The 27859-nt window shown below is 32.2% G+C and overlaps 3 protein-coding genes across 3 annotated transcripts; 1 reads left to right on the top strand and 2 right to left on the bottom strand.

Annotated features, from left to right (window-relative positions):
* Nucleotides 1-7592: 7592 nt before the first annotated feature.
* LOC129886487 (mitochondrial carrier protein MTM1-like) lies at nt 7593-15490 on the top strand. The gene is made up of 10 exons (XM_055961189.1): nt 7593-8091; nt 8442-8516; nt 8760-8885; nt 9493-9552; nt 9694-9864; nt 10524-10623; nt 11303-11397; nt 11482-11631; nt 13937-13995; nt 14868-15490. Exons 1-10 carry the CDS (start codon nt 7861-7863, stop codon nt 15019-15021), a joined length of 1221 nt encoding a protein of 406 aa, XP_055817164.1. The 5' UTR covers nt 7593-7860; the 3' UTR covers nt 15022-15490.
* Nucleotides 15491-15966: 476 nt separating this feature from the next.
* On the bottom strand, nt 15967-16495 carry LOC129884729 (arabinogalactan protein 16-like). The gene is made up of 2 exons (XM_055959015.1): nt 16336-16495; nt 15967-16179 (listed from the first exon to the last, which is right to left on the bottom strand). The coding sequence occupies exons 1-2, from the start codon at nt 16433-16435 to the stop codon at nt 16076-16078; spliced, it is 204 nt and encodes a 67-aa protein (XP_055814990.1). The 5' UTR covers nt 16436-16495; the 3' UTR covers nt 15967-16075.
* A 5299-nt stretch (nt 16496-21794) lies between these two features.
* LOC129886485 (CMP-sialic acid transporter 1) lies at nt 21795-27809 on the bottom strand. The gene is made up of 8 exons (XM_055961188.1): nt 27540-27809; nt 27112-27195; nt 26035-26249; nt 25829-25907; nt 24793-24962; nt 24377-24563; nt 22597-22674; nt 21795-22463 (listed from the first exon to the last, which is right to left on the bottom strand). Exons 1-8 carry the CDS (start codon nt 27588-27590, stop codon nt 22320-22322), a joined length of 1008 nt encoding a protein of 335 aa, XP_055817163.1. The 5' UTR covers nt 27591-27809; the 3' UTR covers nt 21795-22319.
* Nucleotides 27810-27859: the final 50 nt, after the last annotated feature.

Raw genomic sequence — 27859 nt, 5'->3', positions numbered from 1 at the left:
CTAAATAATACAAATTCTCTTCACTTCGAGAGTATTGTCATTAACCTTGTGAAAAAAAAGTAAATAATTTTACTTAAAATTAAATAGGTTACACATTAACATAAACACTTGAAATTAAATAGGTTACACCTTAACATAAACAACAAACACACCTTAATTTTAAATAAAGCAAGATAGTAATTTTGCTTAAACACATTTAACTTCTGATTAATTGAAGATTTTAGACTATTTATAAAATTATTTTTTGCTGAAATAACACAAATTTAATATAACACGTCTATAATTGAATGATTTAACACTTAATAATTGATTAAATCTGTAAACATACATGAAGAGGGACACAAAATGCATATATCAATTAATTAAAGGTTATATATATTCAATAAGAAAAACACAAGGACCAAAATGATAATTGTCCAATATGGAGGGACTAAAATGCTAATGTCCCTAAAAACAAAGATTGAGTTTCAATATATGAGGGAAAGGGACGTGTGTGAGATTATTATTGGTCCCACAAAAATCAATTTTCTGGGGCGAATACAATGAATGCAGATTGTATTCTCGGTCCCATATTAATTGTTTACGTTATTAAATTTGTGAATTTTTAAAAAATTCTTATAAGTTAAACGAGTGAAATTATTGTTCTTGATTATAATTTCTTTTATACCGTATAAATCAGATGGTTGACAACTAATATGAAATGGAGAAAATATTTATATTGATATGAATAAATTATATGGTCGAAACAATCTTTAATAAACCGTATAAGCCAGCAAGTGGGAAACTGCAATAACTTTACCGTGCGTTGCTTTTTTTTTCACTGGTAGGTAGTAACGGAATCATGATTTTTAATAAGGAGAATCAAAATCTAAAAAAGTAGACACATGAACTAGTCGAAGTGGGTTCGACATCTACTATTTATACATAAAAAAATATTTTAACCATATATAGATAATATAATTTTTCGTTGAAGGAGTTCGGATGAACCTTTGGATACATGTTGGGTCCGCCCCTGCGGGTAGGATGTACACTTTCAAGCCAATTTTACTCTTATAGCCTGTTTTGGTAAATTTTCAAAATCAATTTATTTTATGATAACTAGTATACGTATTCGTGCGATGCACATATAATATTAAAATATTTTTTTTAATTTTTTTTGATTGTGATGACTTGTTCGGACATGTTAAATACTCCCTCTCTCCCCATGTCCCACCTCATCCCCCACTCTCTATTCCGCATAATAAATCTATAGGATTAGAGACAACGAAACATGTTTTAAATTGTTAATATATAATTATCAAGTGCTCTTCTTATTAATATAAATCAAATCTAGTTATTTTGTTTACTCCTGAATTTCAATTTTTTTTGAATTTTTATTTTGTTATTCACATTTTTTTAATTTAAAATTTATGGACAATAATATATGTATTATCTAATTACTTCAATATATTTTAAAGTATTATCTCTCCCCCCCCTCCCTTCTTTAGGAATATTTTTTCTATTATATCTTAATTACTTTTTGCTAGTTTGATTTTTGAATTATTTTTTTTGTGTGTGTGTTACACATAATAAGTAGTTGAGTTTTCTTATTTTTTTATTTCAATATATAAAATATTGAGTTTAAATTTAAGTTACTTAAATTTTTATATTTTAATGCTCATTGAATTCATTATTTTGGAGATAACTACACTATTTTTTTGATAAATTGAGGAACTTACATTTTTTTTCTATATAATTTTAGGAGAATTCTAACCAACTTAGTATCTATTACAAATATATAACTCGAATATAAAATGAAATTAGTGGTAAATTTCAAAATGATCTGTATATCTGATAAGATTATCAAAATTCAAAAAGATTGAATTTAAATACAGACTTATTATATAGTTTTAAATTATGTACTATTAAATGTATTTTTTAAAACACTTCAGTCATATTAATTCAGGTTTAAAAAAACTATATACATATGCAACGTGTGGGTAGAATAGGCTATAAAAAATTCAGTGTTAATCAATAAAATAGATAGAAAATCGATTATGTAAATGTTATGAAAAAAACACCTTAAATAGGTCAATAGGAAATAAATAAGAAAACTTTTCAGGTGAACAAAAGTTATTGAATTACCAGTTACTCAATCTTCTTATCTTCATTCAAAATCTCCTGCAACATCTGATTAAATAAATAAATCATCACACACATACAAAAAATATATGAATACGTATTTTAATAAAATAATAACGAAAGTTAGCATTTAAAAAAATAAAATGCTTGACTAAGATTTTCAATAAAAGGTTATCAAAAAACAAACAAACAAATCAAGGACAAAACAAATTTACTTACTTCAATTCAAACCTATATATAATAGCAAAAACATTAGCATGTAGTACGACTATCGCTCATCTGCATATAAAAATTAAAATATTAAAACATATAGAGTTTTTAGAAAATAAAGAATATGAAAAATGCAGTAAATATATTAATCAGTAAAATTAATGATCAATAATAAAAAAAGAGAAGGAAATATTATATATAACTATAGGAGTATGTATAAAAAAGGCTAAGAAACTAGAACTCTATTCTAACTCAAATTTCATTCAAATTCAAATTCAAATATTATATGAATTTTTTTAATGGAAGATTTTTTAATTACTCTTCTTTATCCTTAATTTTTAAAATAAAATGCATATTTTTTCTTATAAGCTAAAATTTGAAATCAGTATAATAATGTCCCCCCTCCCCTCCACCCCCCCCTTTTTTCTCATTTATTTTCTTTTCTTTATTCTTTCTATTTTGTTTGTTTGTTAGTTATCTTATTATTATTATTATTGGTTGTTGTTGTTATTATTATTATTATTTATTATTATTATTATTGTTGTTGTTTTCGTGCACATATCATACACATTTATTTTAAGTAGATAGATCGAATTTTTAAAACATGGTCAATAACCCATTTATTTTTATGTTTTGCTAATGTAATTTTTTTTATATGATTTGTGCAAGTTAATTAACCGATTATACAGGAGCCTTTTGAGTAGGGAGCAATTACTGCACAAATTGCGTACCTCCTATAATTGCCGCCTCACTTTATTATATTTATATATAGTATATAGTATATCTTTTTCCAGTAATGAGAACGCGTGCATAAAAATAATTCCAAACAAAACGTATACAATTAGTAGTATCAATGTATAATGTCTAGGTTATTCCTAATGGTCCATTTTAAAACATATTCAAAAGATAATTGTAATTGAAGTTAATGAGCCACTCTTTTCTGTCATGTAAACATAATTTACAACCATAATAACTTTAAGTACTAAAGTATTTTAATGATTCAATATCAGAAAGTAAAGATATTTTGACTTTATGCTAATTAAGGAAAATGCAAGAAATTTTTCTTTCTGCTAATTAAGGAAAAAAGACCAAGAACGATGTCTGTCTTTATCAGGTTAAGTCAATAATTCTGTCATACTTAAAAGTGCTTACAAAAAAAATGAAACTATCTAACAGCTCTTACACACTATGCTGGTACCATTTGAAATTAATTCAAAAGTAAATATCAATTCAAAACAGAAGCAAGACTTTACATGGGGGTCTTTAGTTGGTGGAATAAATAATGATAGTTTTAGGATAAAATGCGAAGTTATATTATTTTGCATTTGATTATAAATATTATTAATCTCAAAAATTGTTTTTTTTGAAATATTGAGATTAATTATCTCATATAAAAAATGAGATAGCTAATTTCAGGTAATATCATTACCTATCTTATAAATCCTGATAATAAAACGACTAGCAGAAGAGCACCAAAGTTTCAAACTTAAAGCTAATTATAAGACAAATGGGAAAAATATGCCGAATCTAGAAGGAATGATCTCCTACCTACGTATACTACTAGAAAATATGTAATTAGCTACGAAAATTATCAATAATTTTTAGTTAATCTATTGCTAAATAGCTTCTACCTAAATGAATTTTCTTATAATCTGTAGTTATATAAAATTGACATGAGGATTTTATTGTTTAGCCAAAAGTTTTATTTATCGCTAGTTAATTACTTGTTTGCTAATAGCGATATGACCGATCATAATTTGAGTAGAAAAAAACAGTCTTGCAAAGATGATACTCCTATGTCTTGCATACTATACTTATCGATCTTGGGTGGAAAATGTCATATAACTAATTAAACAGCCCTAATAATAGATAATTATTAAATGGGTTTAATTTCTCACAGTTGACTGTTGTAGTTGAAATATTAATTATGAGAAATTATTCGGGGGCTGTCTCTTCATTAAAATTACAGTAAATAACGTATGGTTTCGAATCTTTGTCTGTCTCAGACTCTTTTGATTCTTCTAGGTTGCTATATATATATACACACTGCTTAGCTGTTCTTCTTCATACTTTCCTTAAAACTAATGTTTAAAAAGCATTAAAGTTGAATGACAACAGCTGTAGTAAAAATTAAAACCCCTCTTTAATTTTACAGTGGTCCAAAAGCTAATTATACTGATGGAGAAGCAACCTAGTGGGTGATCAATTCAATGTCCCACCAAAATATTTGGACTTTACTGCTGTAAACAAGCTACCTAGTGCACCATGCCACATATAGATTGGACCCCTCCTCACTCCTCACAGGATACTTGAAAGTTAACTTTGTTTAATAAACATTCATTCAAATCTAATTAAACAAATGGTAAGTAATGTGCTATATATAACAAAGTTAGTAAATTTTTTGGCACTAAAAAATATATACATAAAATTTGTACATTAGGTTTATAATTGTTGACTTTCCACGCATATTGGTGTTCATTGATCTTTGAACAATTTTATTGGCCTAATCTTATAATTGTTCACGCTTCAATATCGAGCTGTAGGGTTGTAGGTAAATGTGTCAAATATGATCCAAAAATTGTTAGACTTGTCTAACTTGCCCAAAATCTCATGGTTGGACGTAAAATAATTTCGTATTAAGTTGATTTTTATCCCTTTCTGTGTATTTACTTTTCTTGTATCTTGTAGTAGTATCTTATAAGTTTACTATTAGACAGTTTATGAAGAGTGGGCAAAGGATATAGCCCCCATTTTCGAGACAAGTAACATAATTATACGTATTGACGCTCGTGCATATTTTGTGAGGTCCATATATCTTCGAGACAGGAACAAGACAATATAGTTTCCACAGTGACAGCTCTTTATCAGTGATGTCAATTTGTTTAAGTTTAGATTGATTATTAACTTTGTTCATTTTTTAGATCAATTTATTTTAATTCATTAAAATTTAAATTGATGTTTAGCCAAAGTTAATCGAATAGAAATATTATTAAAAAAAATTCAAAAAAGTATTTTATTTATTTGATATGTTATATGCAGTCGTAACAAAGAAAAATAATAATTTTATTAGAAACTAAAAAATTGTTGGATAACGTCAACATCATGTCTATGGTTAAGGCCCACGAAAGGGCTTGGGATCATTATCAACCATGATGCTTACTTGGTTAACTTAGTTAAGAAAGAGGCTATAGTTTTTGATATGATGATAAACGTTTGATCCAAAAAAAAATATTTTTAAAAAATAAATAACGCAATCAAAACTAGGTAAAAATTGTCAAATTGAATTTGACTCGTCACATTTTATCCCATTTGCCAATGGCCACCTCTAAATTGTAAGATGGGCCAGTTGTTTACATTTGTTTTTTTGTTGAAAAATTGAGAGTAAAATGTATGAACTTAGAAATGACAATCGTTCCCCATAGCTCCTCAATTGACTAAAAATTTGTCGTGTTTTAGAGTTCTTGAATTTGTTGCTCTCGAGTCTTGATTAATTAGCTTCACTTAACCAATATAATGTCTCAGAAATGCATCACGAGGGTGAGAATTTCATCTAAAATATGTAATTAGCATCACGGTTTAGTTAAAGAGTTGATTTTGTCTATTTTTTATATGCTTGTAGAGCTTACAACTTACATACATTAGTCCCACTTAATTGACCAAATTTCCAAATTAATTAATCTTGTCATCAGGATATAGTATCTCAAAATTCCTTTAGAAGGCCACTTTTATAATCAGTGGTGTACGTACTAATTTGGCTTTTACTCAGAATTTCATTTTGAAACTTCTCTTTCAAAATGGAGCCCTTTTTGCATGCAAAATATTGGAAGGTGAATTAATGCATGTGGGGGCAATCAACAGCTCAGCTGCAGATAATACTTGCATTTCAAGGAATATAACACCACATGAAAAGAGAGAGGAAAAAAAAGAAAGATAAACAAAATGATTAATTAGGTTAAAAACTGTACAGCAGATGCAGACCACTCAAGCAACAAAATACCCTACCTTACATTAATTCCCCAAACAAAACAAGAAAAAAAAATGAAAGAAACAAACAAAGGCAAGATACATTCAAACTATAAATAAAATGATTGATGGGGACATTTTTTTTTGTTAAATAGGATATTTATTTTATAATTATAAGCATCATAATTAAAAGGCCTAATCCATCGGTGGCCCCTCAAAGTTGGCACCAACTTTCACTTAGACACCTCAACTAAGCTTTGTTCATTTTAGACACCTCAAGTAAGGTTCTGATGTGTCATTTTGATACTTTTTTTTACAATCACCCAAATATCTAAAGTGTGTGTAATACACTTGATGCTGATGTGTTAAAGTGACCAATTAAATGAAGAAACGTGACAGATTTATCAAAAATAATTTTAAAATAATGACTTTTGATTAGAAAAAGTGGTCATTAACTTCATTTAATTGATCACTTTGACACATCAGCGGCAAGTGTATTACACACTTTAGATATTTGGGTGATTGTAAAAAAAAGTGTCAAAATGACACATCGAAACCTTACTTGAGGTGTCTAAAATGAACAAATCTTAATTGAAGTGTCTAAGTGAAAGTTGGTGCCAACTTTGAGGGGCCACCGATGGTTCCGCCTAATTAAAATTTGTATGATTGCGGTACATCAAATGAGTAGCGTTGTCATAAATAATATAGACTTACTATTATAAGTCAGAATATGGATTTTCTTAGCAACAGTCATTCTTAATTCGACAAACACAGGAGGAAGTGATTCTTTATTTTGCTTTTGACATATTGAAAAAGATGAACGTCCAGGGAGTAATTTGCTGAGCATGTTTGTTACTACAGACAAGCTGGAATGATTGATTGCCACTCTTTTTTTTTTGAAACGGACTAAAATTAAAAAAGAAAATTCGTATATAGTCACTCAAAATTATTTTAATTATGTTTTATAACTATAATTTGCTAATTACAATTCGTAGCTATAGTTATTGCAAAGTTTGTATAATTCACGCAGCTTTTGTATTCATTTATACAATTCGCAGTGTTTGTATAGAATTTGTATATTTCACTATACAATTCATGTACAATATTTGTATAATTCGCTATACAGTTTGCAATCTTTGTATATTTCAATCTACAATTCAATTCACGTACAATATTTATATAAATCGCGCGAATTATACAAAACTTATAAACTTATAATATATAATAATATTTAATATATATTAGTCTAAAAACTTGTAAAATCTTTTTTTATTTCTTTAAGTGAAACTAATATACGTTTCCCAAAAAATAGGAAAAGAGATTCCGTATGTACAAACAGCCGCCACGAATTCATTTTTTGCTTCTCAGTTCAGCTTCTCCATGCAAATATTAATTAAAAATACTAATAAATCATATTTTCCACCACCAAGAATCGCAGAAAACCCCTAGAAATTTCATCAATTTTAATACAAAAAACAAAAATAGTTCTTCCCCAAAAGCTGCAAATTCTTTGAAAGATACCCAAAAATTATTTCGATTGATTCCTATACAAAGATACAATTTTTGATGGTTGGATCATCACCAACAAAACAGGGGTTGTCTTCATGGATTGGGGCAGCTACTGCAACAAGAACCACCGTTGAATTAGACAAAAACGTCGCCGTTTCTGATGGGGACTCGCCTTCACATTCTAACAACTTTACGGATGTCAATTTGGGTTTTGGAGAGAGGGCTATTTCCGCCGCCGGAGCTGCTGTTATCTCCGCCATCCTCGTCAACCCTCTTGATGTTGCAAAGGTTACTTTCCCCCCCTTTTAATCTTCATTCTTATATTAAGCCCATATTGTTCTTTCAATGGTAAATTATTTAGTATTGAAATGAAATGGACCTGAATTGAGCAGAATGGTTCATTTAGAGGACCTCAAATTGGGATATTGAGGAGTAGTGATATATAGATTGATTGTTTGATGTTTAAGCATTTAACCTAAAACCCTATACTATTTTTGTTTATTGTAAGGATTTCTCTTTCAATTTATTTATGTGCTCCACTGTTACATTTCTAATATTATTGCTTAAACACGGATTAATGCCGAGGATAATCTGTTGATCCTTTACATTTTAATGACATCTTTTTTCCTGCTTTGCAGACAAGGTTGCAAGCTCAGGCTGCTGGTGTCCCTTATGACATCCTGTGTAATTTGGGACATCTTCATTCAAATACAGTAAGTTCCCAGCATTTTACGCCCAATTTTTCATGCGACTTCAACTTGTTAAACCCCGAGGCAAAAAAGATAATTTGATTGTGGAAGCTATATGTGTTTCATGCTGTCTTCGAGATCTTGTGGATGAGATGTTTTCAGTTTTACCTACATTATCAATCTAAAGTTGCAAGGAACAACTTAAGTTGATTGATTTTTCACTATATGTTCTTCAGTATATGATTTTGGCCCTGCTATCTTGTTTAGGTGCTGACAGGTGTGAAGTTCAACTCGTCAGGCACTCGTGCCGTTCTTGGTGCTGAACCAACATGTTCTCCAGAGTGTTTTCGATATAAAGGAACGCTTGATGTCTTTTATAAAGTAATACGTCAGGTTCGTTACTTTCTGTGGGAAGTAATATAGTTCTGTGTCTATAATGTAGTTTGAGATCTTCTGATTTGAAAATGCGAGTGTCTTATCTGAAAATCCACTCAAAGTTATGACTACTATAACATGAGCATACATCATGAACTAGTCATCTAAGAAAGTCTTGAGGATGATTTTTGTAGTCAGTCTGCAAAAACATTTCAAATCGAAAATTCTAGCTCCTTTTTCTGGAGCATGAAAGACAACTCTCTTCTCATTATAAACATCTATGGCTTTTATATGAGATGGACAGATGGTCATGTAAAAGGTGATAATTCTGTAAACAGAGTGACCCTTGGAAGGGTTTACTGTCACTACCTTCTTCCCCCCTCCCCTCTCAAAAAAAAGTTGAGTGTTGACGTTATAGGTTGGAAGCTGATATGAATAACTGTGCCATAGTTATTGTGAAGTCATGAAGTATTATCAGGTCAACAAAGAAAAGAAATAAAATCCATTGAGCCTGCAAAATAGGGAGTTTCTCTCAGCATCTTCTTCCAGTGCATTTCTGCATTTCATTGTCTCTGTGAAAGTAAAGTCAACTGTGTCATCTATTTAACCCAGGTAACTTGTACAGGAAGGATTTACCAGATTGTGGAGAGGCACTAATGCAAGTCTAACATTGGCAATCCCTTCTGTAGGTTTTAATTCAGAAATTCATTTGTTTTTTCAGTTTTCACTGGTTATTAAATATTGAAGCATGCAGTTATATGCAATTGCTTTATCACCTGTTTTGTTTCGTAATAGTTTTTACTAAGTTTTTTGTTCTCTTTTGTAGGTGGGGATCTATTTGCCACTTTATGACATTTTCTGCAACTCTATGGAAGAGTATACATTACGTAATATACCAATTGCTACACCATATGTCCCCTTGGTAGCAGGATCCTTAGCACGTTCCATTGCTTGCATCACTTGCTATCCAGTTGAGCTTGCAAGAACACGTATGCAGGTAAATCTGATTATCTTCTTGATGCAGATCGACATTATACAATTGCTTAGTAGTGCTAAAGGAGTTTCTTGCTGCTAGAAGGTGTTTGCCAGTATTACAGTTAATCTCATGGATAGAACTATAGATGAATGTGTAAATTTTACATTTTTCAGATATGTAAATATTTGAATTCATATTCACAGTCCACAGATCAAAGTACATCACATCTTTTGGGCATGCATCTATATGCTCCAGGAGATAATTCAACCTTTTTCCAGTTTTTTTAAAATGTTTTTGCTGGATAACGGTTTATATTCTTTCTAGATGTTTCTTAGCTCTTGGTGTTGTGAATTAGTGGGTAGCTACTGTTAAAGCTAAAAGATGAAGATGGAAATCTCGTTCCAGTTCCACTGTTGGGAAATTAAAGGGCTGTTCATTACAGGGTTGTCACATTGGTAGTTTGAAATGTTAGTTTCTTTTTATTGATGTTTGTCTTTATCATTATTGTCCAGGGTGCTTGGAACTTACTAGATAATGTTAATTTCCTTTTCAGTGAGAGAAGCACAACCTCATTAGGTGTTTGGGTTTATCATGTTATGATGTTAGCTATGTTTCGGACAATATCTCTATCTTATTTTTCTGCTAAATTTTACTTCTTCCTATGATTTCATTTGTTATAGGCCTTCAAAGACACAAAAAATGGTGTGAAGCCCCCAGGAGTGTGGAAGACGTTAGTTGGGGTCGTTTCTCCCGTCAATAGTGTAAACAGCTATCAAAAATGTAAATACTTCTTCATCAAACTTACTTTAGTTGGCTGCACAAGTTAATGTTGTACTATCTAGCCCTCTTCATGGTTAGCATTAGTCTTGAGTCAATAGGTTCCTGCCTTATGTGTGTACATATACACATATAGAAGTGGTTTCAATAAACATCTTAGGCCATCCACCTTTAACCAGCATTAGTGTTATCCTTCGTACTATCTATCAAAAAAAGAACTGCTGTCTTATGTTCTTGGAGCTTTTGACTCTTCCTTGGGATTCCCATTGAAGTGCAGGGTTTTCTTGTAAAATAATTATTTAAAAGACCTCATTTCTTTGTAATTTATGGGGAAATTCAACATACCAATAATGCTTTCAGTGAGGAAGTTCTCTCCGAGTTATCTTGTCCTTATTTGATGTTTTGCTAAGAAAAACTAGATCCTTCCAAATTAGCTTACTTCTGGCAAACGAGATACAAGTTAAATCCCATCATAATTAACTAACTGCCCTCTAGTTTAGTTGCTAGAGATACACAGAAGGAATCTGCTAGAACTGTTACTTAAGCATATGACATTGGACATATTCAATTTCTTTGAGTAATCCATTATGGAAGTTTTACTGCTCCAAATCTTGTGCCTTTTGATTTTTAATTCTATGCTAACACATTGTGGTTATTTACTTTCCCACCAACCAATGACTAGCAATGCAAACCTACCGCCTCCTCTGGACTGGTCTGGGGGCACAACTTGCTCGTGATGTTCCTTTCTCTGCAATTTGCTGGTCTACTCTTGAGCCAGTAAGTGCTTATAGCCCATAACTTCGTCCTATTCCTGCACCCACACAGTGTTAATTGAATAGAACTCTCAATACTTTTGTGAAGGTTAGGAGGAAGCTACTAGGCGTTGTGGGTGATGAAGCAAGTGTGGCGACTGTCTTTGGTGCAAACTTCTCTGCTGGATTTGTTGCAGGAAGTCTTGCAGCTTCTGCAACATGTCCTTTAGATGTTGCAAGAACTAGGAGACAAATAGAGGTTGGTCTTCTCCCATTTTTATTCACCTAAACAATTCCTACAAGAAACAACTAACAGAAAGAGTGATTATCCATTCTGAAAGTTTTCTTGGATCACATGAGTAGTTGGACCTCTTAATAATAGGCTGATGTTAAGTACAAACTATTGAGAAATTTCTTCTTGATATTGCACACACATAAATAAAATTTCTTCTAGTTTGGCTGTGGAGTGTGTGTATAACTCTTGCTTTCCTGGATCCAATAACATGCTGAGCGGATAATAGTTTTGGGTTGGATCAAACATGATTTTGAAGTGAAAATGATCATGTAATACTTTTTGCCTTATGCATGGGTTTACATTGATGAAACCGCTAGTTGGGAGCTATATCAAATACTAAGAACTTCTATTTTTTCAGTGCAGTTAAATACATAAAACTCTTTTTTGCGAAAAGTGTTTAAGTATTATAAACGCAGCATGCATTGTGCTTGAATATTACAAAAAGATCCAACTTCACATCAAATCAGCATGGAGTCAAATATGTCCAACTGAGTGTCTGCATCATTAATCAAATTCTCTTTACACCAAAAAGAAAACAAAAGTATACAGTTACTTTTTTATCTTCTCTATAAAGCTAGCTGTATGTTTAAAGCATCTTGCATTTCTCTCTTTCGAAATAGTAGCTAGGATAGTTCTCCACCATCATCCATTCGTGTTGTTCTTTTGACAACTCCCTTCTATATCACCTTCTCATCAAATCAATTGTTTCTTCAGGCATTGTCCGTTGTTATCCGAGCAAATTTAGAAATAAGTTCCATAGTTGTGAAACAATAGGGTAGTGCAAAAACAAATGGTTGATGGTTTCTGAATTTGTTCCACAAAAATGGCACCTGTTACAGAGCTGAAAACCTCTTTTCTGAAGGTTGTCCTGTGTCAACATGCTTTTATTGTAACTAGTCACACAAAACAAGCCACTTTCAATGGTGATTCTGATCTCTATATGTTCCTCCAAGGCCATGAGTTAGTATTCTGAGGATCAACAACTAAAAACTTACAATAAGAGTTAACTACAAAGAACTCTTCTAATGACACATTCGGAAGTAAATTTTTTGCATGAGATGTCTCTCCAAAAGACAAGGTTTTGCACAAACTGTCACATCCAGGCACCAAATCATGAGCTCTTCTGTTCAACTCGCAGAATTACTTGTTGAGTTCATAATCTCTCCCTAAATATGCATCTCTTTTTGATCTACCATTTATTCTGTCACATAATTCTAGATAATGCAGTATTCTAATGCTTCCCAGTAGAGACTTGCGGTTTCATCATTCTGTTCAAGGAAAAGTAAGAATGAGGAAAGTGAGTTAATGTGTTAAAACCTGTGGTAATGTAGTTCTAAACTTAACACAGAAAGCTAAGAACATCAAATTTTGGTGGCGAATGAGTTTGTCAACACTCATTTTACTGAAGATATGTCATGGTGCTGATAAGCTTTTAACTTCTCAACCCAGATTTTGTAGTTACTCCATATCTTTTGTTTCCGTTGTTTGTTGATATGGCAGTCTGTTTGATGAGTTTGATTTGGACGTATTAATTACAGCTTGTTTAGATGGTTGTTACCTATTGTATTGTATTGTATAATGCAATTGTTTATTTTGATTGTTACTTAAATTTTATTCGTATTGTATTGTTAAATTCATCGTTACATAATGACGAATGTAACGACTGATTTGGTGTGATCGCATCGTAACCTTATTTCTTTTCCTCATTTTGTCTTAGCTTATTATTTAATAAATCTATTTTATTTTTACCCTATCTTTTTTTATAATAACTCTATCCCCTATCCTACTTTTCTTTAGGTTTATCCTTTATATTACTGATGTATGTCATTATGTAACAATGGAAACCGATATGATCCATCAAATTAATACAGCATAATACAATATAATACGATATATTATAAAAACAACATTTAACCACCATTTAAACAAGCTGTCAGAGTTTCCACCGGAACCAGACACGGGACAAGGCTACAACTTTCGAGAACCTGATTGTCTGTTATGTTTATTAACTTAAAGAAGCATGGTGGATGTGGAGAAGTAGACTATAATATCGAAAATAATGAGCCAAGTTTGTATTTTGCGGTGAATCTAAGTAGTCGTACATTATGATTTGGAACGCCAATTCTCTAGCATGCACTTCTCATTTTTTTTGCTTCAAGCCCCGTAGACTTTTTCGCATCTTTGCACTTTTCGCTTTGGAAACACTACTAATTATTATTTCCCTCCTTTTGTGTTGCTGTTCTAATGGAATTTTCATTTGTCATGTCAGAATGATCCTGAACGAGCACTGAGGATGACCACAAGACAAACATTGGTTGAGATATGGAGGTAATTGACTTCACTTTATTTCTTCATCTTCGGCTGCAACCCCATCTCCTCTTCGGTCACCCTATCTTTTTCAGATACTGCGATATGAATTGATCTAGTTGACCAAAGATAGTCAATAGGAGCAGTGATGAGCTCTCATGAGTTGATTGATTTTATTTTGGTTTTCACAAGCTAATCCTTTTCTTTAGTGTGCCAATTGCCGATGGGATAATTTAATTTTTTTTCTTTCAATTAAGTACGATAAGATAGATGCATGGAGGATGTATTATTTTTGGAAGGGGTATTGGTTGTGGGGGTGGGGGGGAACTGAGGATGGAACGTTTATTGGAGCCTCATTTCCAAAGAGATTTTTTCCTGAAAGTGTTTGAAGTCCCGTTAAGTGATGACTTTACCGATAAAACACTTCGCCAGTTACTCCCCGGAACAGATCCAGCGGAGACTATATAGCTCCTTGTCTTCTTTGCCTTCCATTTGAGAATGATGAATCCAATTGATCGACTAGATGTTCTGGACTATCTGTTTCATCTTCTTGTCCGTCTCAATTTACTTTTATTGCAAGACAGGGTTATCTTTCATGCTGCTGAGAAAATAATTCTATTTTATCTGGGTGCTTAATAAGTTTTAAGTTGGTAAAAAGAATGCATAGCAGATACACATTGTTCCATTTGATCAAAAAGCCAAAATAAGTGTTTTCACGCTTGGCCATTTCTGGCAAAGTCTAAAGGACAAGATGAACCTTGATATACCCTTGTGTCTCCCTGAAATCAGCATCTTGCTATTTTGTTCAAATTAAGTATTTAAAAAGTTTGTAGACTGTTTTCTTGTAGTTCTTTGGTGTGTGTCCTGTGCTAATTATTGTTCTCATAAACCAGGGGTGGGGGATTTAAGGGGTTGTTCACTGGAATTGGCCCCCGAGTTGCCCGAGCTGGACCTTCAGTTGGCATCGTTGTTTCTTTCTACGAGGTGGTAAAATATTGTTTGCGCCATAGGCATATGCATCGGCAGAGCGAAAGTGCTGATCTATAGCATTGTGATCTATCTTCCAAGCCAATGAGGGAAGTGATATTAGCACAACTTGTACCAATAAGAGGTTGAAGATCTAAAGGACGATATTCAATGAAATGTGATCTCCTGAAGACCCGACTGTTGCAGTGATTTGGCTCATCGCAGGGTGATTCCTTCTTAGCCAATTTTGCTGGTGAGGCTTGAAGGTTATAGTTTATTCAAGCAAGTGGAGAAGTTTCTCCAGTGATGAAGCTGTATGTGTGACAGCCAGTTATGCCTTTGTAAATTCAAAGCCACTGTCCCACCGTAACTATTGTCGTACATACAGATTCATAAAAAGAAAATAAAACTGTAATGTACCCTTCTGTGTTTCAGAAACTTTAGACAGTAAACAAAAGAAACTAGGCTGATGTGTTGCTTGGAAGTGGGATATAAAATCAGTTTGTAGGAAACTTCCTGGAGGGACAATGTACTTGGGGTTGCTTGCAAATGCTTGAGGAGATGAGTTATACTAGTGTACAAAATGGGAGTTGCCAGACGGTAACTACTCCTTCCGTTCCAAAATGAGTGTCGTTTTAGCTCATTTCACTCTCATTAAGAAAAATAAAATAAGTAGAAGGTATGATTTATTAGGTTATCACTATTTATTAGATGTTTTTTTGAGAATTGAGCACCAAGAAATAGTAGTTTTTTAAAATATGGATATAATTGAAAACAATTACTATTTTTATCTTGAATTCCTGAAGCGTGGAGCGAGTCCAATTCAATAAATTAAGTGAAAAAGCAATAGATTGCTACTCTAAGTGGCTTCTCATTTACTTGTTACTTCCATTTCCCTTGAGTTCATATCTTCTTTTAGTTGTAATAATCAGTTATCTTTTATATCTCAGAGAAAAATGAGACAGATACCGATCTGACACTTGGGATGTTCACAATAGGAGAAATGAGAAAAAGGTAACTAAATATACCATTTACTATAAAATTAAACATGAATGGATTAATTAATTAAATCCATGTGAAGAATGATTACAAACATAATTTAAAGGTTGTAACTGAAGTTGGAGAGAAATTAAATTTAGAAGAAGTTGTAGGAAGAAGCATCCATAGGGTGGATGAGATATGTTAGAACTAAAGCCACCAGCATCAACACATATGCAATCCCTTGATCTACCGATATTCCTGCAAATAACCATCACCATATATATTACTCCAAAGGATTTAATTAAATTATATATACACTGACAACGTAAAAGAAATTTAAAATAGAGATCGATCCAACAAAAAGAAGGCGAAAATAAATATAAATTAAATTATGTTAATGAAAGGAGAACAAACCATCACTAGTAGGGGCAGGAGCAGGGGCAAATTCCTGAGCTTGAACAGTGAAAAAAGCCATGGCAAAGATGCCCAACAACATTGAAACTACAAAAGCCATAAGTATGTATAACTAATCTCTCCCGCCTTTTCTAACTCAAGAGAGAAAAAAGAATGTATCTTGCAAACAATCAAGTGATAAATGCTGGCTCAAACTTGTGGAGGTTTATATAGTTAGTTTTGTTTTTATTTTATTATGGAATTTATGTACATTTTTACTTGTTCACTATTAAAAATAAATGTCTACTTTTACTTAGTCATTTCTCAAAATATTGAATTTATTATATTCAAAGAATGATATATAGTAAAATTATCGTTCTATGTGTTCTTTCATAAGATTTGTGTCAAGTTAAATAAATCGTATAAGAAAATATAATTCATCATTGTCTTTCTCTTTATAGCAGGATAATTGCTTTTATAGAAATTCAATTAATCATTATTATAGAAATTTACTTGTAATTACCTCATAAATAATATGACTGTATAAATATTTTTCACACTATCTATAAATAGAAGTTATTTTTATTTTATTTTATTCTATAAAGTGAGCATAGAGAAAGTGAGGAACCAGCTAAATCATGGGGTCTATCAAACTTTTTTAATTGGAAACCCATGTGCCACCTCCTTTTTTCAACTTTCTATTTTATTTTTTCATTAAATATCAGCTTAATTAATTAATTAATTAATCAGAATTAATAGATAAGTATTACAACATAAATAAATAAATTTAAAATTTTTATATTAGTTGTTCATATAGTTATCAATTTAAATTTTAAATGGATGCTAACAACCACCTTATTTGAATTTGAATTGTTAATGTATCTAAGTGAGTAATTATCTAGTTGTTATTGAGATATTGAATTAATAATTTAAGTCCAATAAATATAAATTTAATTAAAGTTCAAAGAATTCATAGAGATTGTAACACTCATATATTAAAAAAATTACTATGATTATTGCGATATTATCTTGATCATTATTTTTTCGTTGTGAATTTCATTGTCTACATATATATATATATTTGTTATCTCAATGATTTGATTGCATTTTTCCTTTTAAAGTTGAGCAAGTTTACGTCATATATTTGACCGATCAACAAAACATAATTACATTTATTTGCCAAATATTGAGTGAAAGATTTTGGTCGATACATAAGAATATAATCCCCCTTACTGATATTCTTTCCTTGCTAATAGCTTTTTATTTTTTCTCTGTATTTTTTGTTCTCGGTTTATTGTTAACAAAATATTAAGACAAGTTGGTGTGCCATTGAGAGAAAGAGGCCCATAACGCAGAAGGTGGGGGAGCAAGAATACTTTGGATAGGGAACTTCCACATGCAAATTACGACTGACATGAACACATATTTATATTTAATAAAATTATTCTATTTCTCAACTACGAGACAAATACAAATTTTAAAATTTTTATTTGATGAATTCAACTATCACTGGATCCATTAATCTTTAAAACTACAAGTTTTAAATATTATAAAATGGTTATTGCGCGCTATTTTCTCGATTGACTAGGCCCAAAGTATGAAAGAAAGAGTAAAAGGGAGGCAGATGGGCTTCAGTTGAAGGGTTATTTGTTGGAAAACAAAATGTTCATTGGGTTAAATTTCTTATACAAAAAATGTCCTACTTTAAAAAATAGGCCCTTTCTTATTGAAAATGGCCGACGCAGCCATGACTGACGCCTGCTTCTTCGTCCTCCTTTTCTTTATCCTCCTTTCTTTTTCTTCCTCCGTTCTTCTTCTTCTTCGTCCTTTCTTTTAAAAATCATAATTCTATATATACCGTAAATATGAATCGTTTCGAGCGAATTATATACGAGAAGACTCGAAACATCAAGAGGATTTCATATATAAAATTTGCAACTGTTTAGAGATAATTTTGAGTTGATCAAGATTGAATAGTCAGTGCATATTTCATATATAGTTAAGTTATATTCAACTTTTTGAGTGTATCATAATGTATAGTCAGTGTATAACTCATCTATAAGTAAGCTATATTGAGTGTATACTTTCTGTGACTTTGGGCAAATTATATTGTATAGTCAATATATACTTTTGACTATTTTTTAAAATATAAAACATGACTATATTTGTTGTAAATTAATTATTTTAGTGTATATATTTGAAAGTAGACCTTATTTTTTCCAGGTCTGGTCCATTTCCTTCTATACCATCAAAATACAAAGGAAAACGAGTTTTCATCAAATTTTTGAACGAAATTCGTTTTTTTGCGACAAAAACCTTCATCTGTTAATTCATTAAGGACATGATATATCCAAAAGAGCATACAACATCATTTACTATCCAACTTTGAAAATATTCTTTTCCAAGAAAGTTCGTGCAACAATGAAATGACCATCTTAGCCAAGTTATGAGCAACAATATTATATTAAACTTTCTAGAAATATGCAATGACATGATCTAAACACAAAGAAATACTTCAAATATCTTCACGAGCTATATCCACGTCTCAAGTAGCTTTCACATTTTTCTTCAATATATTTACTACATCTTTCACTTTAGAGAAGATATAAAGTTTCCTCCATCCTTTTTGTATCATTTTTTCATAGTTTTTCTAATTGCAAAACTTCAAAAATCATAAGACTTTCCAACAAACTAAATTCGGATTTAGATTTGAGGTGTTCAATTTCATCCTTATATATGTGATATGAAAGTTTACAAATTCAACAACTAGATAATTTTGTTTCCGCGTACTTAATTGAAAAGTGAAAACCAAACTAAACAATAGCTATTACGGTTTAATAATTGAATTGTTCCTCTCGTGACAACTATTGAATCATTTGCTTAAATGTTGTTCAGAATTTTGATGTAAAGGCAGAACTCTTGGGTTCTTTCTAGTTAGAAATGCATCAAATATGATTAACTTGATTTTTGCTCATATTTTTATAAACAAATAAATTTCACCTTCTATTAGTATGTTAGATATATAAGTAGAAAAATAAAGATGTAGTGACGATCACTGATTTTTATGTCTAAGTTTTGGTTTTTAAAAAAATTTAACAAAATTCCTTCAAGTATCGATCTAAGTTTAGTTGAGTCACAAATCTTTATGTTTCAGATTTTTAATTAGCAACAGAGAAAATTCGAGCGCCATCGGGCGATTCGAATTAATCGACCCTCCAAAGCTCACGAGGCGGGGAACAAAAAAAAGCTTTTAATTAGTAACAGAACATGTTATTAGCACGTAATTTTCATCGGTTAAAGACCACCATTAACTTGTGCTAATTAAGAAAAAAAATGATAAACGACGGTAGACAAAATTAGGTTAATTATATATAGAAATTCATATTGATAACAAAAATTATAGTAATACTAGTTTTATAGAAACTAAACCAAGATCAACCCATTTTACATATTATAAAAATAGTTTAACTTCTATACACACGCAACAAACCAATTTAAACTTATTCCAAGATTTTACATAGGAAAAAAAAAAAAAGGAGATTTAAATGATTCTTAATTAGTTAATAGGTCCAAAGAAAAGCTCCCATAGCAAATTTCCTCTTTTGATTAACATCACCATTAATAGGAAGTCCATATTGAGTAAGCAAACAATCCAATTTCCATTCTGGCATAGCCTCATATTCAGCTCGTGTGTATCTTGGGTAATGCAACGGCATGTGAAAGCCGTACCCACACCGTTCTCCGCCATGCTGACTATTCATTCCACCGCCATCACCGCCCACAACCGGTGGAGTTGGCCGTGCCATCGACTCCATTCCACCTACGCTCATTTATTGGAAACTTTGTGGTGCTGTGGAGAAGAATATCGGGGCACTAAGGTATTTATAGAGGAAAGAAAGGCAGTTTAGGTCCTTTTTTCTTTTCTCATTTATTTTTTTCAAGTTACCAACTTTTTCATTCGTAATAATAAGCGCAAACATATTATCAAGAATTTTAGTGAAATAAAAATGATCGTTTGAACTTTACTAAAGTCTCGAGTTTGAAATTGTTTTTTTTTATTTTTTTATTAAGAAACAATGGATTTAGGCTACGCAAATTCAAATTAGCAGAATTTTATAAGACCTGGTGGAAAACAAAACAAATGAAAAAAGTGGAGACATGATTTAAAAAAATAATAATAATAATTCCGGTTGTATAATACGATGGTGTAGTTGATAGAAAGTAGAAAAACTTTTAATTCTTGATAGATGGTAGGTTGAGTGTAAGGATTAGAGAAGATAATTGTTGACAAAAAGATACTACAAATTAAACACAATTGTAAGTTTGTAACTCCTGGAATTGTTTTTTAGCCAAGATGGTACACCTATCACTAGAAAATTGTTCCTTGATGGGACATAAATTGGTTGTTTCTCTTGGAATCAAAATTTACCAAATTTAAAATTTCCACTCAATGATGCTCAAGTGAAGTCAGATTGAAATATCCTTCTTTGAAATCACGTGGAAAAAAATACGGTGAGCTGTAGGCCATTTTTATGGCTAGTTTTGGTATAATATTATAAAAGACCACAATTCAAACTATAAAGTCACTAGTTCAAATCTCAATGATCATATAATATAAATCGACTTTTCATTTCCATTGTACAACCACAAAAAAAAAAACCACAATTACCTTTTCTTAAAATATACATGTAAGAACTAGTACTAATTAATTTTTTTCTCGTGATTTTCTCTTTCTCCCTTTGAACCTTAATTTTTGCATTAGAGAAATAAATACTCAAGTCCAATTTTCAAAAAATGATGACTAGAAGCTCACTAGAACCTACTGTAGTAAGAAAAATGTATACTTATTTTCTTCTTTGCAATTATTAAAAATGCTGGTTTTTAATAATTGACTCTCAGAAATTAACTTTTAATGTTTGAAAACAATACAGAAAGACTTTACAATCAATGATAGAGTGTAGGTGGGCTAACGCTTACAAATAATTGCATATATTGAATGGTAGCAAGGAAGTAGATGTACTGTCAAATGCTAGCAACCACAAAATCGATCACTAAAAGTACTTCAATTAATTCGTTGAATCATAGATTTACCTGTTCACTAAATTGTGGCTGCTATTCGTTTGAACTTTCTGTGTTCCGAAGAGGCAAATTTAGGGTTTTAATTTTAAGTTCATACAACTAAACTTGTTGCTTTTTAAGAACTATGGGTTCAAAATATATCGTTTATTAAAAAAAATGTGATTTTGAATTTACTCGTTGGGCACATCTGTATAATGATATAAATAAAAAGACTACTAATTTTTTGGGATTCAAACAGAAATGATAATCCATCGAAAATGTTTTAACAATTAACGTAGCTTAGCTATTTAAGCCGAATAATATTTGCAGCAATGAGATAAATCTCCAGGTAATTAGTTGTCTTTCAGTGAATGACCTATAGATGTACTAACCTGGTGATCAAAGAGTTACAAATACCATGAAACAGGTAAATAACTAAGCTATTCTCTCATGAAATTACACAATCTTCACAGTTAAAGCACAAAATATTCTGGCACAACAAAAATCTGTTGTTTCTCATGCAACTCGTTCCACTCAAAAGTTTCATGTACCTATACTAGCTAACTTTGGATATGAATCATTACAGAACACTACAGAAGTTATGTAATCCCAATTCTAGTCTTTGCTTGTGTTTCTTGATTTCGTGTGTTTTCTAGTGGCATCAGAAAAGCAGCGTGGTCTTTACTGTGCCATTAAGTTTGTACTAGGTTTGGTTAAAAAAGGAACATCAATGATTGAACTCATCCTACTTTCATGCTCATTACCAGGGCGGGAAGAAGCTCCTATGATCAGAAAGCTTCTAACCTCTACTCTTGAATCATGTTATCTTGATTTCCTAGGATCCAAGTGATGGCCATGCAACCCTTCAGCCATTTGCATGCTGAGCTCAAACTTGTGAATAGGTTTGCACAAATCAAAGGAAAAATATGGTGGCAGTATTTTGTACATCAGGGATCTGTTTTTCGTTCAGCAGAAACTTCAGATACACTCTCAGAAGCCGGTTTAACTGTCAAAGGCAAATCCACTATTGTGCTTGGAGGAGCAAAGTACATATGTAAGGACATCATGCAGATAATGATACCCAAAAACAGCTGCAAATAGACAAATTAAGAAACGAATAAACACTACCAAGAAACTGACAATGACACAGTAAATACATGTTGATGAAATATAGAGGCAAATAACAAAACAGTGCAAATTAGGAACAGCTCTCGGCATCTTTACCTGTACTGTTGGCTTGAAGTTGAAGAGTATCACTGATAACACCATCGTCAAGAGCATTGCCATAGAGGTGGCATAAACCTGAAAAAGAAAAGGTAACAATCCGATTATTCATGTAGAGAAACAAAAGGAAGAGCAAACGAGCAATCATTCAACAGAGGAAAATAAACAAAATTCCCAATAAAATAAGACATCACACAGTTCGGCTATTACACTTGAGAAAATTGTGTGTGATCTTAAAGTGATTCTGTAACTTTTGACTACATTAAACTGAAACTTCACTATAATACCAAAAAGGGAACTAGACTGCTATTTAGCTTCTTTAAGTAACAATAACATCAATGCCAATGCTCCAATTGACTAGCTATATAGTCATGCAACATGCCTTACTGATAACAAGTAAGGTAATGTGATGTTCTATGTAGAAGCTAAATGAGTGAGAATGAGAATATAATTAACGGATTGCATTGATGAAGAACATTGAACCAATTAGTATAAATCTAATACCAGAATAATTGCGAATTCAGCAGAGGTGGATGCCCTAGATTTCCCCTCCACTTCTATCCAAAAAGCACAAAACTAATTCCTATGGTTTGGTTATGGTGCCAAAAAAGATTGAGATGCATATTAAGATTTCAACTAAAGGATTTTGTAGGCGTTTGGACAATATTTGGTTGAAGTTAAAAAAATACGAGTTTTTGAAGTCGAAGTTGAAAAAGAGTATTTGAAGTTGAAATTGTATTTGGATATAAATTTCACTTCCTTTCACAATAGCATCCTAGTACATGAGCCCTTTCTATTCTTGTTTTGGCTCATCCCGCGCTTGGATGGCTCCAAGCAATTGCATGGTTATCAATTAAATTTGTGTTCCAGGTTCACAGGTTCTTCAAACAGTTTCAGCTATCAGTCGTGTAAATGATTGACGTAAAAATTTGCAGAAAGATACAATAAAATTATAAGAAAATTTGACAGAAAAGATTGAAAACTCTACCTAGAAATTAGAATTATTGAAAGGAAAAAACGACTTCCATTTTTTGATAAGTAACACATATCAGAATGATTCTTCCAGAAGATGAACAAATCACAAAAATAAGAGTCAAATGACTAAAGACATAAATAAGTGAAATTTGGTGCTGGATGAGATAAGTCGAACTTCAAACAGCTCATTTAAGTTTCCATATATAGTAAATCCACCATTTGCACAATAAGTCCAAGCCAGATTGACCATAAAGTATCCAACAGAACACTGGGTTAAGGTTAAACTATCGCAACAGTGGAGTCAACAAAATGCAGCATTTTTTTGAAATAGTGGAGAAGTCGACAAAATGAGATGTAGTATAGCAATAGTGGAGGAGTCAACATAATGAGATGTAGTTAGCTCTGACCCTAGTCTATTTTCTCCTAAACAGTCTAGCCCTTGTCTTTCTTCCTCTTAAAAAGTTCCTTCTCATTGAGAAACTACAAACATGTCCTGCCACCACCCCTTCCCCTTAGCCCCTCTCAATTTCTAAGCAGAGATGCCATTCAAAATAACTCCTCAGCTTTCTCATCCCCTGGATAATTCACTTGAGAATCACAATTAGGAATCTATAAATTCTTTAAAGTTATTTGGTAGGTTTTGTAACTCTAAAAGTACAAGAAGAGAGACAATCGCCATGAAAAGCAAGCGGAATTAAATAGTACTTCTACGATACGTTGTTCATAACAAACATATTAAAGGTGATCAGAATTGTTTACGAACGGAACAGAAAGCAAATGCATCTAATTCAGGAAGACAAGATACCTTTACAATATTGTCAGCATACTTCATCAACCATGAAACCAGAAGGCCAGTGGTTCCAAGATTCAACACTACCAACCATGTAGTCATGTTGTATCCGTTGAAAAGGCGCTGCCACCACGGTCCTTCCTCAAAACCACTTCTAAAATCATCCATAAGAAGTCGTCCCATGTTGAATATTGAGCCAAATCTGTAAGTCCAATGCACTATTTCAATTTAACAGATCAATTTCACGGGTCTGTACCACTAGAATGGAATTTGATCATATAACAGGATTCAAGTCAGTAGCTGAAGACTAAGAAAATCTTCTCCCTTACGGTCCTATGAAACTGTCTTCCACTTTAGAGAATAAACTCAATTGCATTCAATAACGGAACCAATATATATATATATATATATCTTGGTCAGGGGGAACTCACGTGTATAATTGGACATTCTGCCAGTACAGGCTGTCATTATTCTTCTTCATCAAGAACTCAGTATAAACACCAGCTAGTGCTGAAAGACAAGCAGAGAGTACACCAAACAAATATCCTTGAATGGGTGATGAAAAGAATGAGTCACAAGAAGCTTCTCCACAGCCTTTCACCTGTGTTGAACACCAGGCAAATGTGGAACAATTATTAATATTCCCTCAATCCCATTTCATATTATGGTATAAGACAAAAGATTTAAATTTGACCTAATAGTGAAAGTAAATATTTAATAAATGGTTGATCATGTGATAGAGAAAACATCACATCGAAGTTTAAGATTTGAATAATCCGATGAATTTGATTTCTTGAAAGTTGTGAATTTTTATTCAGAAATGGAAAGGGTCAAACATTTTAACATCTCAGAATGGAAAGAGTGTCCCATAAATTGGAACAGAGAATATCACTTTATTCCATGGGTGACAAAGAGGCAACATTATGATATCTACATTTCTACTATATATGCATACTTGAAGATAAGTGTACTAGAGACTGGAGTAGTCATTAGATTAAGCTTGAACTAATGCAGACAGGCAGTAACAAAAAACATCTTGTCAAGATGGATCTCAAAATTGATTTATGATTGCCCCAGTAGAGAGGCTATTAGCATATATTTTTTTTTTGGGCATATCTTTTAAAGAACTTTTTTCTAAGATATTACATAGAATGATGCAAATTGTCCAGAACAAACTAAACTGGTATACCCATCAGGTAGTTCACCGCCAACCTTAATCCTACAAATGAACCAATCCATTACATACTCGCAGCACAAAATCTATATGAGCAATCACAGAGTCATAACAATATTTCATGATGAGCAGGTAATGCTTCCAAGTAAATAGCTGGAATACAGGACTTCAGTTTGGCATGCCAGTTCTAACACCATACATGGTTAGGTTTCAGGTCAGGTCTCCAATTTATATGCATGACATGGTTTGGCAAGCCCAAACCATAGAAATACGCAAACAGATTCCATAAGCACCTGGCTTGTGGTTGTTCCAACAGCCAATAGTAATATTGCCATCCACTGCAAGTTTGTAAGCTTCCTCTTCAGAAACAGCCTAAAATATGAAATATAATTCTCTAATTTACTTTACCAACTTCAATACAGGAAATGAAGAATTGATGCTGAAGGGAATGAAGTGAAAGAAGGTAGAGAGACTAGGCAGAAAAGACAGCACCAAGCACCTGAATAATATTCCTGTCGTAACAATCTTTAAGTTGCCCATTATCTGATAAGTTGATGTATCTACATAAGTCAATGTAGCAAACTGCACATTGTTGTGGATGAGATAAATGATAGATGGAATCGGGTATAAACGAACACTCTTCCAATCCATCGTCATCTTAGGAGTCGGTGAGTTTTGCATTTCTCTCCAAAGAAAGACACTGGATACTAGAAGCTGCAGGATGACAAATGAATAAAGGAGGAAAATCTCAGAGAAAATCCTCAAATGGAGAAGTAACTATCATGCAAGAGGGGTTACTACACAGAAAATGGCCCCACTCAATGCCCTCTCCAGAAGCTCCTTCTAAAAGTAGGTATCCAGTCAAACTGGATTGTCCATAGTATTTAAGAGATTTCTCTAATTAATGATCAATACGAAGAGAACTTTCTGAAAAGTAAAGGATAGACATAGGATAGTTCGTTTAATTAAGCAGAAGATTGAGAGAGGAACATTCTGTATCAAATGCATCCCAAAGTCGGGTGACATAATATTTTTGCTCTCTTTACATGTTTAAAAGTGTAAAAGTCATACCCAGCTTTTGGTCATAACTAAGATATGATAAGAAGTTCAGGAAAGAGTGACGTTAAATTTGGTACGGCTTAAAATGTTTAGCAAAATAGTAATTTTAAACGAAGGGGGCATGATAAGATAGCTGATACAGGAAAAATGAACTTTGCTTTCATTTTAGAGCTTCCTTGCTATTTACTTCTTAATCAGTTCTTACTTGCAAGCCAAGAGGGAGGAGGGGGAAGGGGGAGGACTCTCAACAGCTCTTCATTCTAGTATATTTTTTTTCCAGATAGAACATAATGGAAACCACGACACCAAATTTAAAGGACGGGAACTTAATAGAACAGCTGGTATAAGAAGAATGAGGATCCAATTTAAAGCTCACTTTCTACTTCTGGATAAGATTTACTTTGACGCTATAACAAAAAAGAGAATTCCTCAATTCTATTCATTCTAGTATTTTTAACAATGATAGAACACAATGTATCGCCTCTTAAGCGAATAAAGCTAATCTAAGAAATGATACCTTAAAAACTTCAGCCAGAAAAGGAACAGTAGCATAATCATATTTGTATCCTCCATTACTTTGAGATAGAGTCGTCAAAATTCCCTGCCAGATGATGCATAATTCAAACATTAATCCAAAACTATCAACCTATATGAATCTAATATACAATTAATCGATCCTTGATATGCAACCAAACCACTAATTATCCCTTTTACAGTAATATTTTAAACTAAAATGCGGAACGCTTACAGAAAATCTCATCAATCGGCGCAATACACTTCGTGATGAAAAGTAAACTTGATTTTACTCTTCTAGATTCACTGCTAAGCAATTTCACATTCATAATGATGAACTAATCCTCTTAAGTTTTGGTAAAAAATAAAGATCAGATATGATACGGAAAACGAAACTTCAAGCAGAAATTGGAGAATGGAATAAAGAGAAACCTGCGAGCTGGTGAGAACGGTGAGAACCGAAGCAACGACGTACCACCGCATATCGCCGGAGATTTGATGCCTGCCTTTTTTCCGGCGGAATGTAAATCGGAGGAGTTTTCCGAAGTTTCACACTGTCACAGTGCCACTGGGCATTTCAGATTTGGCTCAATATTCTCAACTGGGTAAATCCCTTTTGTTTTCATCTGTTATAAGAAAAAAATAGTGCTCTACTTGACATTAGTTGAAAATGTTCTGATAAAATCCACAAGAATTCATCAAATTAATTACAAAAGGCTTTACATTAGGGATGCTTATTATTTATACACAAA

Source organism: Solanum dulcamara, chromosome 4 (assembly GCF_947179165.1).
Source record: "Solanum dulcamara chromosome 4, daSolDulc1.2, whole genome shotgun sequence".
Classification (NCBI taxonomy): domain Eukaryota; kingdom Viridiplantae; phylum Streptophyta; class Magnoliopsida; order Solanales; family Solanaceae; genus Solanum; species Solanum dulcamara.
The sequence above is the reverse complement of the archived record's forward strand: the minus strand, read 5'-3'. Positions and strand labels throughout refer to the sequence as shown.

Excerpts from the sequence above, each read along its gene's own strand:
- LOC129886487 (XM_055961189.1), top strand. The coding sequence starts at position 7,861 with ATGGTTGGATCATCACCAACAAAACAGGGGTTGTCTTCATGGATTGGG. Across the intron at positions 8,517-8,759 it reads GACATCTTCATTCAAATACA|GTGCTGACAGGTGTGAAGTT; the intron begins GTAAGTTCCCAG and ends TATCTTGTTTAG. Across the intron at positions 13,996-14,867 it reads ACATTGGTTGAGATATGGAG|GGGTGGGGGATTTAAGGGGT; the intron begins GTAATTGACTTC and ends CTCATAAACCAG.
- LOC129884729 (XM_055959015.1), bottom strand. The coding sequence starts at position 16,435 with ATGGCTTTTGTAGTTTCAATGTTGTTGGGCATCTTTGCCATGGCTTTT. Across the intron at positions 16,180-16,335 it reads TCCTGCCCCTACTAGTGATG|GAATATCGGTAGATCAAGGG; the intron begins GTTTGTTCTCCT and ends GGTTATTTGCAG.
- LOC129886485 (XM_055961188.1), bottom strand. The coding sequence starts at position 27,590 with ATGCGGTGGTACGTCGTTGCTTCGGTTCTCACCGTTCTCACCAGCTCG. Across the intron at positions 27,196-27,539 it reads CCGTTCTCACCAGCTCGCAG|GGAATTTTGACGACTCTATC; the intron begins GTTTCTCTTTAT and ends ATCATCTGGCAG. Across the intron at positions 24,963-25,828 it reads TTGGAACAACCACAAGCCAG|GTGAAAGGCTGTGGAGAAGC; the intron begins GTGCTTATGGAA and ends TGTTCAACACAG.